Source organism: Barbus barbus (assembly GCF_936440315.1).
Source record: "Barbus barbus genome assembly, chromosome: 1".
In the NCBI taxonomy this organism is placed as follows: Eukaryota; Metazoa; Chordata; class Actinopteri; order Cypriniformes; family Cyprinidae; genus Barbus; species Barbus barbus.
The window spans coordinates 46,215,213-46,235,257 of NC_136729.1; the positions used below are offsets into that span (position 1 = coordinate 46,215,213).

Sequence of the window (20,045 nt, forward strand, 5' to 3'; positions counted from 1 at the left end):
AACACAGTCAATCAATTATGTGGACCTGAACTAAATGTATTTTATAATCAATGTCAAGGGTTTCATGTTGTACCCTTGTTTTGGATTCAGTAATGTCATTTTCAATGCTTCATGGGTTTTTCATTTCCTCACAAAAGAACTGAAGTAGTCTTGGACCATTTCTCATCTTTTTTTGTTCAAATGCTTTGTTGTAAATCAATCCAACTGTATGTTTCCGTATAATCAAATTTATATGCACTCTCAAGCTAGTTTTTATATGCAATACACTTTTTACTTTATAGTATAAAACTTTAAATAAATTCATTTTAAGTCAATACTTATATACAGGTACATCTAAACAAATTTGAATATCATGAAAAAGGTCAATATTTTGTGTCACTCATTTCAGAAAGTGAAACCCATATATTATATAGATTCATTACACATAGAGTGAAACATTTCAAGACTTTATTTCTTGAAATTTTGATGAGTATGGCTTACAGATAATGAAAACCCAAAATTCAGTGTCTCAAAAAATTAGAATATTACATAAAATCAATAAAAAAAGGATATTTTAAACAGAAATGTCAGGCTTCTGAAAAGTATGTTCATTTCTATGCACTCAATACTTGGTTGGGCCTCCTTTTGCATGAATTACTGCATCAATGTGTCGTGGCATGGAGGCAATCAGCCTGTGGCACTGCTCAGGTGTAATGGAAGCCCAGGCTGCTTTGATAGCGGCAAAGTTAGTACCTTTTTAGTTTTAGTACCTTTGGCAGTGTGGGCAGGTGCCAAGTCCTGCTGGAAAATGAAATCAGCATCTCCATAAAGCTTGTCAGCAGAAGGAAGCATGAAGTGCTCAAAAATTTCCTGGTAGATGGCTGCGTTGACCGTGGACTTCAGAAAACACAGTGGACCAACACCAGCAGATGACATGGCAGCCCAAATCATGACTGTGGAAACTTCACACTGGACTTCAAGCAACATGGATTATGTGCCTCTCCACTCTTCCTCCAGACTCTGGGACCTTGATTTCCAAATGAAATGCAAAATTTACTTTAATCTGAAAAGAGGACTTTTGACCACTGAGCAACAGTCCAGTTCTTTTTCTCCACAGCCCAGGTAAGATGCTTCTGACGTTGTCTCTGGTTCAGAAGTGGCTTGGTAGCTCTTTTCCTGAAGACGTCTGAGCGTGGAGACTCTTGATGCACTGACTCCAGCTTCAGTCCACTCCTTGTGCAGCTCTCCCAAGTGTTTGAATCCGCTTTGCTTGACAGTATTCTCAAGCTTGCGGTCATCCCTTTTGCTTGTGCACCTTTTCCTACCCAGATCCTTCCTTCCCGTCAACTTTGCATTATAATGCTTTGATACAGCACTCTGTAAACAGCCACAGCTTTCAGTAATGACCCTCTGTGACTTACCCTCTTTGTGGAGGGCGTCAGTGTTCGTCTTCTGGATCATTGCCAAGTCAGCAGTCTTCTCCATTATTGTGGTTTCAAAGAACAAGAGATACCCAGAATTTATACTGTAGGGATGGTCATTAATTGAAACTCAAATGTAAATATTCTAATATTTTGAGATACTGATTTTTGACTTTCATGAGCTGTAAGCTCTAATCATCAAAATTAAAACAAAAAAAACTTTTGAAATGTTTTACAATACATGTAATGAATCTAAAATATATGAAAGTTTCACTTTTTGAAATAAGTTACAAGAAAAAAATGAACTTTTTCACGATATTCACATTTTTATGAGGTACCTGTATTGTACTGCTGTACAATTACTCTGAGAGCTGGTTAGTTTGGTTCAAGGTTTAGATCGCTGTGTTTCTGAATGGGGAGAAAATGAATTCCTGAAAACACTTCAGGAACCAAGGGCAGTGAAAAAGTGGGCCGTCACTGTTGCGCTCTATTCGCCGCGCTTCTCTGCAGTCCATTACACTGGTTGCATGCAAGTGGCCATATAAATAAAACCTACTGGAAGTTTGCTGGAAAGTAATATACCGTCTCATTTAGCGTTAACACAACAGCTGTCACCTCCGTTCTGAGTGAACAGGCTTTATGTCTGTTATGCTCGTTAAGTGAGACTGAAACACAGTTTACGCTTTGTTTGCATTATGAAGGTGCCGTCCTGATCACGCACCAAAAACCATTTCACCTTTCCAAGGTTTGGCATTAGTGGCTCTAGCCCCCGGGCTAACAGATGCAAAGCACAGATGGACTTATATTACACCCACACGCTGGGAACTAGACACGCATGGCATTAATTAATGACATTACACGCTGATATTCAGTTATGGGATGGACAAATGTTCACTCAAGCGTATCTCACGAGTCTGCAGCAGTGGTGTGTTTTCATAATGTGCTTTTATTTCGTCTTCCGGTCCGGACAAAAACAATGGGTCAACAAAGGGCAGCATAAACGCAAAATCTACATAATAAAATTAACTAAATGCACTACTGTTCAAAAGTTTGGATATTTTGGAAGAAATTAAAACTTTTGTTCCGCAGGAATGCATTAAATTAATCAAAAGTGACATTTGTTCATCAAAGAATCTCGAAAAAATAAAATTGTATCAGTTTCCACAAAAATACACAATTGTTTTCAACATTGATAATAATCAGAAATGTTTCTTGAGCAGTAAATCAGCATCATAGACTGATTTCTGAAGGATCATGTGACACTGAAGACTGGAGTCATGATGCTGAAAATACAGCTTTGATCACAGAAATCAATTACATTTTAAAGGAATAGTTCACCCAAAAATAAAAATTCTATCATTAATTACTCACCCTCATGTCGTTTTTAAACCCGTAAGACCTTCGTTCATCTTCGGAACACAAATTAAGATATTTTTCATGAAATCCGAGAGCTCTCTGGTCCTTCCATTGACAGCAAGCATAGTACCACGATCAAGGCTCCGAAACGTAGCAAGGAGATCGTTAATATAATCCATGTGACATCAATGGTTCAACCGTAATTTTACGAAGCTACAAGAAGCATTTTTGAGCGCAAAGAAAACTAAAATAATGACTTTATTTAACAATTCATCTCCTCCGTGTCACATGGATACATTTTCTGTGTTGTTTACGCTGTTTACACTTTGATCTGAACAAAAACAACGTATCCGCGTGACACGGAGGAGATGGATTGTTGAATAAAGTCGTTATTTTTGTTCACTGATGTCGCATGGACTATTTTAAGGATGTCTTTGCTACGTTTCTGAGCCTTGACCGTAGTATGCTTGCTGTTTATGGGAGGGTCAGAGAGCTCTCTGAATGCATCAAAAATATCTTAATTTGTGTTCCAAAGATGAACAAAGGTCTTGGAACAGCATGAGGGTGAGTAATTAAAGACAGAATCTTCATTTTTTGGGTGAACTACCCCTTTAGCATACAGTATATCCACATAGAAAGCAGCTATTTTAAATTGTATAATGTAATATTATTTTTGATCAAATAAATGCAGCCTTGATGAGCAGAAGCAACATTTCTGACATGGGGACTCTCCAGTTTGATGTTTTTTTGTTTTTTTCCACACAGATGTCTAACTTTAGGTCTTCAGCGCTGCTGAGTGCGGCAGACACCTTGGACTTCAGGTCGGATCCGTTCGGGAGCCTCTCTCAGCTGATGTGTGGAACAGACTTTAACATGACGAGCAGAGCTGCTGTGAGATCTGTGTCGACAGAATCAGACCAACAAAACACACGCGCCGCAACAGCAGACAACACCAACACAAGCAGCACTAACACCAGTAAGAGCTGATTCAGCAGTTGAACAGCACAGTTTAAATCAGACCAGTTAATTTCATTGTGTGACATGTTTCTAAGTGAAACTGAATAGTGGGCTACTGGGCTTCATATTATTCAAGCAGGTTATGCTATTATTAGTTAAAGTGCCCCTATTATGGATTTTTGAAAATTACCTTTTCATGCAGTGTAACACAGCTCTTAAGTGAATAAAAACATCCTGCAAAGTTTTAAATCTGTAGTGTGTTACTCAATATGCAATCTAAAGTTGCGATTTTATCATAATACATGCATAAATAAGAATGTAAGTAAATAAATTACTTTCAAGTTTTAATAGTAATGACATTAAATTAGATTTTAGTTTGTCATAAATACTTGTCAGTATAATCAGCAGTACACTTGAAGGGGTCATCGGATGCAAAATTCACTTTACAAGTTGTTTGAACATAAATGTGTGTTTGTGTACACATCCATCCTATAATTATATATATATATACTGTATATATTATTCCCTATTTTAAAATCCTCTTTCTGAAATCAGGCTGTTCTGAGACTCCTGTCAGAATGACGTAGTTCTGTTCAGACCGCTCCCACAAGAGTTGATTGATAAGACCATCTTACCTTAGACCCGCCCTGAGTGAGAGCTGTCTGCCTCCAGTGCAGGGGAAGACAAGAAAGTCTCAGATTAAGCGACTGAAGTGTTTAGTTGTTTGATGCAATAATGAATATAGCAGTCGTCATTTACTCCTGACATCTGAGCTGCTGAAGACGCAGAGGATTTGTTACTTTCGCTTTGAAATGAATGTGCCGATATCCGATCTACATAAATTATCTATGTTCGCCCGAATCATTCATGATCCAGCTTTTTCTACAGAATAAGTGAGTGTAAGGGTTTTTATGAATCTTTGCAAATCGCCTTTCCTGATAATGTGCTAGTTAGCCAGTTTCGCAGCTGAAGTTTAGTGTGCTCCATAGATATATATACCTAGATGCCTCATTATGGACTGTTTCTATGGGCCGTGATACATAAGCCATCCAACAATTTTGGAACGGTCTGCAAATCTTTGAGCGCATTGACTGTGTGCATCTACAACAGCAAGTTATACGCTTGTATATCTTTGAATATTCATTGATTATTATGATGAATGCAAGATGGCTGACATGTCAACGTATCTGGAGCGGTCGAATAGGGATCTACACATATCTATGGTCTGCTCGTCACTCCATGGAAGAGAGGGGTGGAGTCAGCAGAGCTCATTAGCATTTAAAGAAACATTGACTATAACAGCGTGCTGAAAACAGAGCTGATTTTTACAGGGTAAAGAAGGTGTTTTTTACACTACCATTGAGAAATTTTAACCAAAGTATGTTATAGACTTTTCATTATTGTGTAAAATGGGCATCCGATGACCCCTTTAATAAGTAATTACTTAGGTCTTACATCAAAATAAGTGTACTTTTTTTAAAACACGACAAACGATTATTAAAACGATTATTTAAAATATACTTTAAAGTAAAACTTTTAATTTTACATAATTGCAAACTGTGCTTTTTAAAAGTGTACTTAAGTGTGTACTTAAGTCTTAAGTAACTCAAAAAATCACTCTGAAGCTCAGCTAATTGCATTTAAAATAAATTCAAACAATAATGCATTTCATTTGATTAAATTAACATGCAATTGGGCATCTGAAATCAAGACATTCGGGTTGCACTTAAGTATGTTGGTAACATTTTATTTTAAGTGTTACACGTTACATGTACTTACTATTATAATAACAATAAACTGTGCATAATTACATGCAAGTAACCCTAAGCCAAACCCTAATCTCTAAGTAGGCCTACTTAAAGACACCTTAAAATAAAGTGTAACCGTATGTTCTTTAAAAGTGTATTTATGTAATAAGTACTCTTTTTTTAAACGGAGCGTCTATTTGCACTAAGTGCAAATAGCCCATCTTGTTGGCAAAGGCTATTTACAGTAACTCCGCCCACTAAGGTGTTGTTGAGTTAGTCAATAATACAAAAAGACGCTGACTGCGCATCACTATCAGTTTTGCAGGTGGTAAGACATATGTTTTTTGACGTGATCGACCCGAGTTCGAGCCCGCCTTTTGCCGAACTTTTTTCTCCCTTTTCAAATCTCATATTGCATCAGAAAGCCATTTATTTAAATAAAAATTAAGGAAATAATCAAAAAGTTGAAAGTAAGAGTATGGGGTAGGGTTAGGGTAGGTGGCATCCATTTAATAATTTGAATTAAAACTATAATTTACACTCAAAACGTTATTATTGCGTACTGTTTTATAATGTACTACAACACTGAGGTGCAGATAATTGCCACTATTTGCAATAAGTAGTATAAATAGCAGAAAATCTTGCTATTGTAACAGTGTAAATATAATCTATTGCTATTTACACTTAGTGCAAATAGCCGCTGCCTTTTTTAAAAGCATGCTTAAGTGAACTATTTTTTCACAAAGATAGTAATTACTTTAAAATGGTTATAGTTGTTTGTGAGGACCATAATCAAAGTCGTTACTCAGTGTTATTTCCCACTCCAGTGAGATGTTTAACATTCCCAGTGGATGGATCAGTTGGGTTTAACTGGTGAACCTAGTTAACTGGCTAGTGACTAGTTAAGTGAACAGAAGGTGAGTGTTGTATCGGCTCCGACGGTGTTTGATGTTGTTTGTTTGTTTACAGCGGCTCTTGTGTTTGTACAGAACGCTGAATATCAGGAGGACCGAGTTAATTAGCGGCTCTGTTGTGCCGTTCTGTTAATTACCTTCTCTTTGAAACGGTAGTAAATAGGATTGGCTGTTTCTCCCCGAGCGCTTTCTGTTGTTCTGACACCACAAATCACACAAACCACGCCGCATTGTGCTCGGCTCTGTGTGGATTGCTTCTCGGCCCTGTTGGCATGCTAATGGGATCGTGCTTTCTTTCTGATTCGGCCGTGTTGGGATTGAACACGCTGACGTCTCTCTGGTGGGAAAGCAAACAGATGCGTTATGAAATACAGATCGCGTCCACTGCACATAATGAGGAGTTGAACTGCATTGTGAGATTTGGCTGCGCTGTTGATCTTTCAGTAAATCTGCAGAACGCTCCTCCGGTGTGTCGTTGGATGCGTGTACGCTAATAAAACAGTAGCAGTGAGTGCCACCGAAGTCATATGTCAGGAATCAGAGCGATTGTGTCTCTTTAATTCTCAGATGCACTTCTTTCAGTCGAGCAGTGATTGTGTTTGTCGTTCAGACACAAACCGCAGATGTAGGCTACACTGGGACCCAGTTGTAATTGTAATCTGTCATCAGTGATTTATGTCAATTTCAAACGGTATAAAGATATGAAAAGAGGCCCTTGTTTTCCAGCAACAACAACAAGCTATTTTTCTCTACTGTGTTACAGATTGAGGTTTCCAACCTTTACATTTTTCTCTTTTATAATAATACACATTTTAGTGATGCTTGTTTTAGTATTTGCTGTGTTTTTATTATTAAATTAATTAATTAATTAATTATCAATTAATTAAAACTTAAAATAGTTTTAATTAATTGAAATAAAACTGCAAATTAGGCCTTAAGAATTAAATTATTTACTATTATTATTATTATTATTATTATTATTATTATTATTATATTGTTATTTTTATTGTAATTGTTATTGCATTTTTTATTTTATTAATATTATTATTATTTTTATTTATTTTTTCGCTATTGCTACTCTAAATGTGATTTTAAAATGTGATTTATTTTATTTTTTGTGTGTTTGTGCTAATTTGTTGGGCTGCACAATGTTATAATTATCTGTCAAGACTAAGACTATATATATATATATATATATATATATATATATATATATAGATACACGTTGATCTTTAACTGCATATAAAAGGCAAAAGGTGTTCCATTCTTTGAATTCTGAGAAACTTCTGGGTAAAGTGTTTAAGTGGTTTTATAATTTATATAAGGAAAAAAAAAAAAAAAAAGTGTATATATATATATATATATATTTTTTTTTTTTTTTATATATTAGCAACACTATTATTATTATCAGTAGTAGTAGTAGTATAAAAACAGTACTAAAAACAGGAAATTGTACTATTATACTAATACATTTAAATAAATCAAGTACATACAAAAAATAATTAAAAAATATTTTATTATTATTATTATTATTATTATTATTATTATGTTTTACACTGCAACTGTAAAAAACTATTTTGTTCTGCAACACAATTCATATATTAATTATTTTTAAGTCTTATAATGATTTTGGTTTTGTTTCAATTAATCATGCAGCCCTACTGCCCTAATAATAATAATAATAATAATAATATTAGATGAAAAACATCACTTTTTGTTAGTTTTTTTTTAAGTTGCAGTACTAAACTTGCATCATGTTTATTAACTGAAATAAAGCTGCAAAAAAATAAATAAATCTTAATGTTAGATGAAAAATGTAAACTTACAAAACTAACTGAAATAAAATAAGTTTACGTTGAAGTACTGAAGTTGCTAAAATTAAAACAAAAAATAAAGAAGTAAATAAACAAAAATGACAAGCACAAAAATACTAAAATGTAATCTTAAAAAATGCAAAGAAAACATTCTAATTTATAATACGAATAAATAGCACAGTATATAAATAACAGGCTAAGGCTCAGTGTTCAGGTGTTTGTTTGCTGGGTGGTCTTGTTCTTTCGTTTGTGCTGGTATCCAGTCTAATGTAACCTCATCTAGTTTTGAGGAGAGCGGATTTGATTACAGTCATTGGTCGGGAGCATCTTTGGGAATCGTCATGATGTAGTTGTGCAGCAGAGTGAAGGCGGTGAGTTGTCATCCTGTGATGCATTTCATTTATTCTGTGTTTATTTTGAGAGGTTCAAGCCCACCGAGATCAAGGCTTTTCTGTGAGAGTTCAGTGAGCAGACAAAAGAAATGCATTTGACTAGAAAAAGAGTGTAGAATTCAAACAAATAAAAACAGAAGCAGCCAATGGCTTGTTTAATTCACACAGACCTGAGGTGATATTTATAAACCCACTTAGACACTTCAACTTTACCCAGAAGTTTCAGAATTCAACGAATGAAACACTGTTTGCCTTTATATGCAGTTAAAGATCAATGTCATGCATAAAATGTTCATAGGCGTTTAAAACTTTGCTTCAGCTTCTAAATTAGTCAAGAAGGCCAGAGGTGATATTGACCTAGTTAGGAGGAGTAGCACTGAGATGGAGACGTGCACAAATCCAACTGAACCACTCTGGAAATCAAAACTGTAAGGTTTAGTTTTTACAGGAATAGTGATAGTATGTGTCATTCGTCACATTTTCCAATTGCTAATTTTTTAATTGTATCTAAACAGAACTACAACACCAAAAGTATCAAATGAAAAATGTAATGCAAGTTGTGCTTTTTTTTTCCTGCACCAAAAAAGTAAAAATAGAGCACTATAATCTATGTTTTATCTGTGTTTTGAATATTGCATTGTGCTGTGTTTTAGGGTAAATGTCCATACAATTTATGGATAATGTTGTGGCTGAAAATTACCAGCATTTTTTCTTTCTTTTTTTTGTCATTTTATTATAATTATAATATATTTTGTTTTGTATGCATGTATTTATTTATATTTTTATTAATATTTTATTATTATTATTATTTATTTTTTAGTACGTCAAATTAAACCAAATGAAAAAAAGGTTTCTACCTGAAATAAAATGATCTGCTGTTAATTTGATTTAAAGTAATTTTAGTATTTTTTTCTTCTTTTTTTGTGGTTTTATTTAGTTAGTTTAACTTAACTATAATAAACCTGATCAGAAGACATTTAAAGGAATAGTTCACCCAAAAATCATCATTTCCTTCCATTTACTCACCTTTATGTTGTTCCAAATGACACAGAATTAACATAAACGACCACATTTATTATATTATTATTGTATTATTTCAATTTATCTCAACCAGTTAACAAGCAATACTTAATTTTGTTCAGTCTGTGGAGTAAAAAGGTCACATCAGCAATTACAAAAAACACTTAAGCAAAACATGGTCAGGTCAAAGTGTCTGAATAATTGTTGGTTCCAAATTTGTATCAATTTTACTGGTAGTCCACTGTATGAATAATTTTTGGGTGTAATATGTCACAGTTCACTTTATTTTGCTATCCTCACTTACATAAATTAACTATAGTATCCTGCACCCACTAGTATAAAAATATCAAAAATCTGGTGTCTAAATAATTTTTGGTTTGAATGTATTTAAATAAATATATAAATCATCATATATATATATGTGTGTGTGTGTGCGTGTGTGTGTGTGTGAATGATTTATGTATTTATTTACTTATTTATAATGTGTTCAACATGTCTGTGCATGAAATTGTGTGACTCCTAACTAGGTTAGTGTCCGCTCTCTAAATAATTAATGATCTGAGATAAGGTCTCAACACATTTATGCATGACATGTATTCTTGATTGCAGGAATAAGTGTAAAATTACTTTATTTTTGCACATTTAATGTGAAAATAGTACTCCAGTTGGTTTTATAAATGCTTCCCCTGATCATTACATCACTGCAGATGTCAGGGCTTGCAAAAGCAGGAGCGTTTTAGACTGAAACGTCCAGCGGATGGAGGCCAGAGCTCAGGCCTGCTGTCTTCATTTCTGTTCTGAAAGCCGTATCTGACGGTGTTAAAGAGCAGAGGATTGAGGGTTAAAACGGAGTCTAATCTCAAATCTGAATCTGGGTTTAAGTCGTCCTGCTCAAATCTGATCAAAGCTTTTTCCTCAGCAAATATATTGCAAATGCTTATTGGAGACTGTATTTTAATATTTTTTTATTTATTTAAAATAAATATATTATATATTAAAAAATACAATGTAGAAATATTAATAATGATAACATTACAATAATAATGATATACATTATAATAAAACATAATGTAATTATATTGGTTGTATATATTTGAATAAATAAAATTAAACCATGAAAATAAGAAATATTACCTTCGTAACTAGCTGAAATAAAATAAGTTCAAGTTATGTATTTATTTGTTTAAATTGAAGTTTATTTGATTTCAAGTAACAACTGTTTTTTTATGATTTTAGTTTTAGTTAACTATAATAACCCTGATTGGAGTGGGATTTAAAGGCATAGTTCACAGATAATGTATTTCATCATTTACTCACCCTCATATTGTTCCAAATGCCACAAAATATGATATTTTTAATATTTTCTCATCATTTTTCTCATCCATTGAAAAAGTTTGATTATTTTCAGACTTCAAAATGTTAATAAAAACACTGTGTGTGTATGAATCCAAATCTGTTTAATCCACAATCGCTTTATAAACAGATTTTAAATGTGAATATAGTTTGTACATATATTATTACATATTAGTTATGTGGTATATTTTTATATAGTTACTATTATTATTCTAAACACTGTTTAACACACATAGAGCACATCAGATATGATAAACGTGAGCTCAGATGTGCTTGATGCGCATGGACAGTCCTCACTGTGTCACTAACTATCTGAAGCTGCTCCTGTGCTCGTGTGTTATTCATGCGCATGCACTCGTCTGTCTCTGCAGGTGCGTTCTGTAAAAACCTGATGGACACGCTGGAGAGCACTTCCAGCCTGCGTCTGCTCTGGAAAACCTTCCGGCCGTTCCTTCAGGGAAAGATCCTCTACACGCCGGACACTAATGTTACACGCAGCATCGTCACAGAGGTACACGTGCAAACACAGACATGCATTAATGCACTGCATCGTTAAAAACATGGCCCTCTGCACAGAAGGAACACAGACCATCATTGTATGTAAATTGGTGTAACCAGGATGAATGTGCACATAACGAGCTCCAGTGTGTTTATGCTTGTTTGTGTGCTTCAACACCCCAGAAATCCACCGAGAACTGAATCCGCCGTTCACACGCACGCAAACAGCTGCTGATTGTGCCGCATTAAATTTTAAAGAAGTGTAAAAGTTTCATGTTTCAGTGCTGACATGCTTTGAAAGATGCAGAGTTGTCTCTGCTCATGAGCCACAGCTGCACTGAAAGAACACGAGTGGATTCTGTCGAGCTGAAACACACATTCAGAGACCACCTGCGGCTGGACTCACCAGAATAAGAAAAAGAAAACATCTTTCTTATTTTCTTGAATCCAGCCCTAGGTCATCTCTGTGCATCTGCTAAAACTTACCAAAAAAAGTTATTTAGAAAACATTTGAGAATGCATTTAAGGACATTTGTACAAACTCCTTATGAAATGTTTTTTACCTTCTAGGATGTTTGTGCAAGTGTTTGTAAATACAGTAAATATGTTTCATAATATTTATTTATTTTTATTTAATTTTCTACGAACTTTGTACAAATGTTCCTACATGCAATTCTTGAGAAATTCTTAAATTCTCAAACATTTTCTTAAGTTTTTATCCTTTTCATCTTTTTTTAATTCATTATTATTTTTTTTATTTTTTTACTAAGACAACCTGGGCATTCAAGAAAATAAGAACAAATTTATCTTTAAAATAATCTTAGCTTATTTCTTATTTTCATGAATCCAGACCCAGGTCATCCATCTTCTGAAATTTAAAACAGCAACAATAAAAAAGGCTCGGAAGAAAATTTTTAATAACTTAGGAATTTCTCAAGAATTGAATTTCAGAACATTGGTATGAACTTCTTAGAATGTATCTTACAAAATGTCTTAACTTCTAAGAAGTTTGTATAAATGCAATTCTTGAGAAATTCTTCAATTCTCAAGTATTTTCTTAAGTAATTTATGTATGTACGTATGTATCTTACATTGTAGCAGATGCATAGGGATGAATAAAAAAAAAAGTTGAATCTAAGTTCACATAAATGTTCCTAAATGCAATTCTTGAAAAATTCTTAATTTCTCAAATATTTTGTTTTCATATACATATATACACACTACAGTGTGTGTGTATATATATGTATATATATATTCAAGAAAATAAGATACATTTTTAACTTCTGTCTTATTTTCATGAATGCAGCCCCTGGTCATCCCTGTACATCTGCAAAAACAAAACAACAAAAAACAATAGAACAAAACAATAAACTGTTTTTAAATAATTGAGAAAAAATAATTCCTAATTTAGGGACATTTGTACAAACTTCAGAACTGATCTTTTACAAATGTTCTCAAATATTTATTTATTTATAACGTTTAAGAAACTTCAAACTTAAAAAATTTAAAAGTTCATACAAATGTTTCTAAATGCAATTCTTAAGAAATTCTCAATTTAAAAAAAAAAAAAAAATTCAAAATATTTTTCTAAGAAAGACAGGCTTTGTTGATTGATCTGATTGTATGGCGGTTCTTGCCGAAGACTCACTAATCAGCTCAATGAAAGACTTCTCTAATGCTGAATTATCCAGTGTTATAGCAGCGTCAGTCAGAATCAAGTGTTCCAATGAGCTGAGCTGCCTACTGAGGGCACTGAAGAGTGGTCCGCATGCGTTTCATGCAGTGTCTCTGTCATCAGGCCAACCGCACCTTTGACGCGCTGGCTAAAGTGGGCGAGCTGGCAGAGGCCTGGCTGGAGAATCAAGACGTCATCTGGGATTTCTTCAACAACAGCACACAGATCAACACACTGAGGGTAAGTGAGAGCTGCTCGCTTTTGTCCTCTTTATTCACAGTGTGAACTTGTAAGGAGTGCAGATGCGTCACGCAGAACAATCAGAACAAATCATGCAAGTGCCCTGTGTCATCTGTGTGAGCAACATGACTTAACATGGCACCTTTCTATCAAAGACGGTAGGCAGCTGCTGATGCATATGAATGAATAAGATTATCTATAAATAAAATAGTGCTGTCAAATGATTAATTGCAATTAATCGCATACAAAATAAATGTTTGTTTGCATAGGTGTATACTCTGAATATTTATTATGTACATATAAATAAACACATACAGTATTTATTTTGAAAATATGTACATGTATTTACATGTCTATATTTATATTCATATAATTTATAAGTAAATATATTTAATATACTAACCAACTAATTTTTCTGAAAAATATACATGCATGTGTGTGTATTTATATAGGCATAATACATATATACAGTACACATATATTATGTGAACAAAAACTTTTATTTTGAATGCCATTAATCGTTTGACAGCACTAACATAAAACCAAGACTAAACAGGACTTGATTTTGTGCATCAGGAATCGATTGGATTGTAAACAGTGGGTGTTACAAACTAAATGAAAGCAGATTTGAATGCAATTTTGCAAGATGCTGTTGCGAGGAAAGGGGATGTTAATGGTTTTGATTAAAGATTACAAGGGTGCATGAATTAAAATTTTCCTATATATATATATATATATATATATATATATATATATATATATATATACCTGTATATATACAGTGCCCTCCAAAAGTTCAAACAAAAGGTGCTATCTTCTAAGTTGTGTATCAGATCCAGATGAAAATACCTGTAAATAAAAGCTGAAATGTTAATCTCTCAACTCATATTCATCTTTTGATGTCAAACAGACATGTTTGACATTTTCATGTTTACAGTCTACAGCAAAAATAAAGGAATTGGCCTCACTGTTCCAATACTTTTAGAGGGCACTGTATATATTGGAACAGTAGAGATACAATTGCTCTGTTGGCTGTGGTGTCAAGACAGACATTTACAAATATGATTAAAAGATGAATATGAGACAAAACTACAGAATATCACATTTTATTATTAGCCGTTTCAACACATATATGTTTTACCAAATAAAAAGTTCAGCACTTTTATAGTTTCATCGCTCTATCTGATGTGAGCATAAGTATTGGAGCAGTTGCCTCGCAGGTCTTTCTAAGTGATCAGCTGTGTCCTGTTGCATTAATTCTTCAGATATTAAAAGCAGGGAATGTGTCGTATCAGTTATATCCATTACTTCTGTATTCTGAATCTTGCATTCAATGATGACACACAAACCAGGATGAAGATGAGGGAGCTGACTTTGAGAGAAAAGCAAGCAATTTGGATGCTAAAAGAAAAGAGGAAGTCAGTTAGAGCTATAGCAAAAACAAAGGGCATGGAGAAATCAAGAGTTTGGAAACCACCAGCAACCAACAACTACCTGATCGGCTGAGAAAACAACAGTAGTTGATGACAGACAAATCATAAAAGCGGTGAAAATGAATCCTAAAAGACATGTCTGTAAAATCACCAACAACTTCCAGAAAGCTGGGGTGATGCTCTGACAATCTACTGTCCTCAGGAGACTTTGACACAGAATTACAGATGCTACACAGCAAGATGCAAACCTCTGACCAGCACCAAACATAGAAAGACAAGATTAGAGTTTGCAAAAAAGCACCAAGGTGAGCCAGAAGAGTTTTGGAACTGTGTTTATGGACCGATGAGACAAAGATGAACCTTTATCTAAGTGATGGGAAAGCAAAAATGTGGAGAAAAAAAGGGAACTGCAATGATCCCAAGCATACAGCCTCATCTGTAAAGCATGGTGGAGGTGGTGTCATGGCATGGGGATGCATGGCTGTCTCTGGAACAGGCCCTCTCAACTTTACTGATGACTTAATGTATGATGACAGTAGCAGAATGAATTTGGAAGGGTACAACAACATCACCGTTTCATATTCATCTTTTAAATCATATTTGCAAACAGAGCAATTTTGTCTCTACTGTTCCAATACTTTTGGAGGGCACTGTATATATATATATAACTCAAATGTTGAGTATGAATTGTGAGCAAACAATACACAAACATTTCTGAAGTTATACTCTTGACTTTCTAATGAAATCACTTAGTAACATGGATTATGAATTACATCAAACGCAAATTCTCATTATTCAACAGTAAATAAGTCAGTAACAAACTAAAAGAGTTATTTCCCTTATCAGGATTTCATGGGACATTTTCTGTCTTTTGCACACTAAATTGACTGATTTTGCTTCTGTTTTTCTCAAACATGGTGGTAATATTTGAACAGTGAACACAAATTGGTGCTGGATTTAGTGTGAAAATAATTTCACTCGGAAACCAAATTGACAATAATTGCAAAGAAACAGCAAGTAAAATGAACTGAAATAAAATGTGAAATAAAGCTTTGAAGTAAAACCACTTCAATAAAATGCACTCCGATAGTCTTTATTTACAACTTTGAAAAATAATTTTTTACAACATGCGGCTAAATTCTCGACTTGCATTCAGTAGCTAAAGAGCGCATGCGTTTTTAGTTTCCTAGATGCTGGAGGGAGGAGAGAGAGAGTCAGGCTCTTTAATGGTAATCTAATGCTGCTGGTTCACACAGATCTATCACTGTTTTCTCCGGTGGTCCGCAGGGTAATTCTCTAGAGATCAGCGGCGCTGCCCTTGTCTCGCTGCAGTGTGAGTGCGTCTGCACACTGAATTTAATGTCCTGTGAAATAAAGGCCAGCGATCTGACTGCTTGGCTCTTTCATGACACCCGAACAGGCCTTGATGTCCGCCGTGAATTCTGTCTAGGACCAACAAACCTTTCACTACAATAACTTGTGTTCAGACTCTCCGGTGACCTTGGATGCCCTTGCAGTGTATTCTGGACGCCATTTGTGGCCGTCTAATTGAGAGTTCGACCCGGTGAGCTTCATTTTCTGCAGCGTTATTGACGACAGAAGCAGGGTGCTGCATGTAGTTATCTCAGCACGGCTGATCCGGGCCCCATGAGAGCGCCGGTCTCTTCACAGGATCACGCTCTGCATTGCATCTGAACTGTATCAACTTCATCTAGAGCCTTTGACACCCAAGTTGTCCGTTATCAAGGTCTTTGTTATTCAGGAGGTCTATGATTACTTTTGGTCGAATAGATGTTGGCAAATGTTTCAAGTCCTTTCTCCCGGTGTCCGTCCTGGCTCAGTCACAGAGGCTTCACAAGGCTGTCAAAAGTTAAAAAGGAAAAATTATAACACCTCTAGATTTATTTTAAGCTATAGGAACAATTATAACACATTTCAAAACACAGACGAAACACATGTGTGATAACCTTTTTTTTTTCTTCACTATAATAATGCTAGGAAGCATTTTTTCTTTTCACTATAATAATGCTAGGAAGCATTATTATGAAATATGGATTCGTAGTTTGGTCAGAATCAATGACTTGGAAGTTAAAAAACATCAAAATTATGTATTTGTTTGTTACAAACACAGCTTTTGGCTTCACAAGATGTTATCTGATGGACTGAAGTGGTGTGGATTACTTGTAGATTATTGTGATGTTTTTATCAGCTGTTTGGACTCTCATTCTGATGGCACCCATTCACTGCAGACCATCCATTGCTGAGACATTGATGCAATGCTACATTTCTCCAAATCTGATGTAAATCTTTGGATGTCCTGAGGATGAGCATTTCTATTCCTTTAACATCCATGGAGCCTTTCCAATGCACAAAAGATTCTTTATCATGGAAAGTTTCTTTAGATTTTATTTTTAAGTGTGAATGAAGCACAGTGTTACACTTTTGCAAACCAGCCTTCATTCATCACAAAGGAAAGCATATTTTCGCTGCCTGAATCTTTCAGATCCTCTTCTGGTCTTAGTCTTGACTTGGACTCGACCCCTAATCTCAGACTCAACCTACTCAGGTCTTGGCCTGGACTCGGACCCCAATGATCTGGTCTTGACTTCAACACTGGCACATTCACAACTTCCTGCACCGCTGAGCGAAGCCTCAGCTGGAGCTGTTCTTTCTTCAGTGACGGCTGTGCAAATGTCTTCTCAATTATCACACATGCATCAGCTCCTGTATCAAACTGAAAGTGCTGTCTGACCTATTTCCAGTCGTGCAGTCAGTCCAGTGCGCTACAGTACCCTCGTTTCCTTGTTAGCTGCAACTAAAGAACTTTTCCTGTGATTTCTCTCACTTTGGATGCTGTTGGATGTTTTATTGCAGGGAATCTTTGGGATTGCTAGTGTCTCGCACATGTACTACTATGCTGTGGGTTTGCATTGTTCCCCCTCCGTCTCGTGGGAGTTCTGTGGGTGACTTGCAGGATGAGCTCACTTGGCATTTCACGAGTTTGCAAAGGAGCATGGATGGCTTATTTCCTGCGAATACATCTCCGCTAATGTCAAGCACTCATTTGAAAGTCTTTTGGCTCTTATTCTGGCCTCTGAATGGTAGTGAATGTGCTCGTCTGTTTGGTCACCAAGTTCAAAATTTGCAATTCGCAAAGCGAGGAAACATACCCCTCTACTTTTCCCCCAGAGAGAAACATCATGTATCTGAATACGTTTCGATAAGCTCCTCAACCTTGGCCAGTACAACATCCTTATTTTCTTCGTTATCAAAGCTAGCAATGCAAGAATATTCTCTGTCTCAGTTCCTATCCACCTTTTCCCTACGCCTCATGATGCTTTGCACAAATTATGGGAGTAACTTCCATTTACACGTAAACAATCAGCAAAAGGTTGGCTCTATGAACGCAATAATAAGCATTTTCACAAAGTGGTGACGTTAATTTGCTCGCCCTTCAACCATAAATCATTAAAAGGAAATTTAAAAGTGTAAAAGCATTAACAAATTACTTTCAACATACCATGAATAACTCCTAAAGATCCTTCTATCTGTAGCAATATTACGGAGGTGTTAAATATCATTATAATAAGATATGTCTATATTTCGTAAGAGTAACATTTTACAGCATCCGTCTGAAAACAAACCTGGAACGTGACATAAGGATTTGGGGAGAAAAATCAAAGATTCTTAGTTCATTCCAGGGAATTATTCATGGTTTGCATCATAAATTAAATCGATTTGAAATGATTTGTTGCAGCCAAACCGGAAGTGCCTCCCATAATTTAAAACGCAGTAGGCTCGTTATGAAGAAGGTGGATAGAGAAGACGAGAAATAGCCTGTAGAGCATCATCATATATTTGTTTTGTCACAGTTTTGGAACTATAAAGTCACTATATCCATTCTGGCCAATAAATGCTTCTGATCTTTAACAAAAATGCCACCTTGTGCAGCTGAAGGTTGCCGACTAGTACGCCAGACAGTGACTCTCAACACCACTAATATGTCTGACGAGGATCTAGCTAGAAATCCCAGCGGTTAATATGCAGTATTTCATCAGGAAGTGCTTTATTAGCGAGTTGACAGATACACAGGACTTATCTTCCATTGTGGATGTAGTTCAGTGTCCATTATTGTTATGAATGAGTCACCTCAGCTGAGAATGAAAGAGAGTCTCTCACACACCCCTCACGAATGAAGACTGACGAGAAAGCTCTTAAACCCTCCGTCTCGCTTGCAGTTGTGTGCGTGAGAGAGAGTTTATTGCCCCTCCTCTGCGATAGGGTGCATGAAAGGAGAAGGTAATTATGGGTAAGTGCAGGATCATTTTCACCAGCAGCAGGAAAGGGATTAACCAGCGGCACACCTTCAGGTGAACCCTCTGTCGCTACATTACCCTCCTTCCTCCATCACCTCAGTGTCATTTTCAAATTAGCATTTTTGAGAAAATGTGGAAGAAAAGATGAGTGTGGATGGAGTGGAAAAAAAGAGAACTTTGTTTAGACTTTTTTCATTACCCTGTGCGGGACCTTTAAAGGGGTCATGAACTGAGCAATCAGAATCCCCTTGATCTTTTGACATATAAGAGGTCATTGTATTATAAAAACATCCTTTAAGTTTCAGAAATCAAAACTTTGTTGTTAGTCTAAAAACAGCTTATTTTGAAGCCAATCTGCCAAAATGACAGCTTTTGGATGTTCTACTAAACTACTCTTTGATGTAATACTGTGGATAAGCACCGCCTCCACAGAAGATGATCAATGCCTGCTTCTACATCACTGCCTGCTTAGCCCCGCCCACCAATTCTACATCGCTGCCTGTTTAGCCCCACCCACCGATTCTACATCGCTGCCTGTTTAGCCCCGCCCATCGATTCTACAGTGCTTCCTGTTTAGCTCCACCCACCGATTCTACATCACTGCCTGCTTAGCCTCGCCCACCGATTCTACAGTACTGCCTGTTTCGCTCCACCCACCGATTCTACATCACTGCCTGCTTAGCCTCGCCCACCGATTCTACAGTGCTGCCTGTTTAGCTCCACCCACCGATTCTACATCACTGCCTGTTTAGCCCCACCCACCGATTCTACAGTACTGCCTGTTTCGCTCCACCCACCGATTCTACATCACTACCTGTGCAGTGCCAAGCTGTGGAAGAACAGTCTTTGCCTTGCCTTCCTTCTGATCCCAATTTTAGCAAAGAGTGGATGAACTTTATTTTTAATGAAGTTCCAGACCACGTCAGTAA

At 35.8% G+C, this 20,045-nt stretch overlaps 1 protein-coding gene across 1 annotated transcript in view; it reads left to right on the plus strand.

Moving 5' to 3' along the window:
- Positions 1-20,045, plus strand: part of LOC306872514 (phospholipid-transporting ATPase ABCA1-like) — a 151,931-nt gene that overhangs the window by 40,680 nt on the left and 91,206 nt on the right. Inside the window, exons 9-11 of the mRNA XM_079421115.1 lie at positions 3,522-3,732; positions 11,326-11,465; positions 13,251-13,367. Of these exons, the coding sequence (XP_079277241.1) occupies positions 3,522-3,732; positions 11,326-11,465; positions 13,251-13,367 (468 nt within the window). The remainder of the gene's footprint in view (positions 1-3,521; positions 3,733-11,325; positions 11,466-13,250; positions 13,368-20,045) is intronic.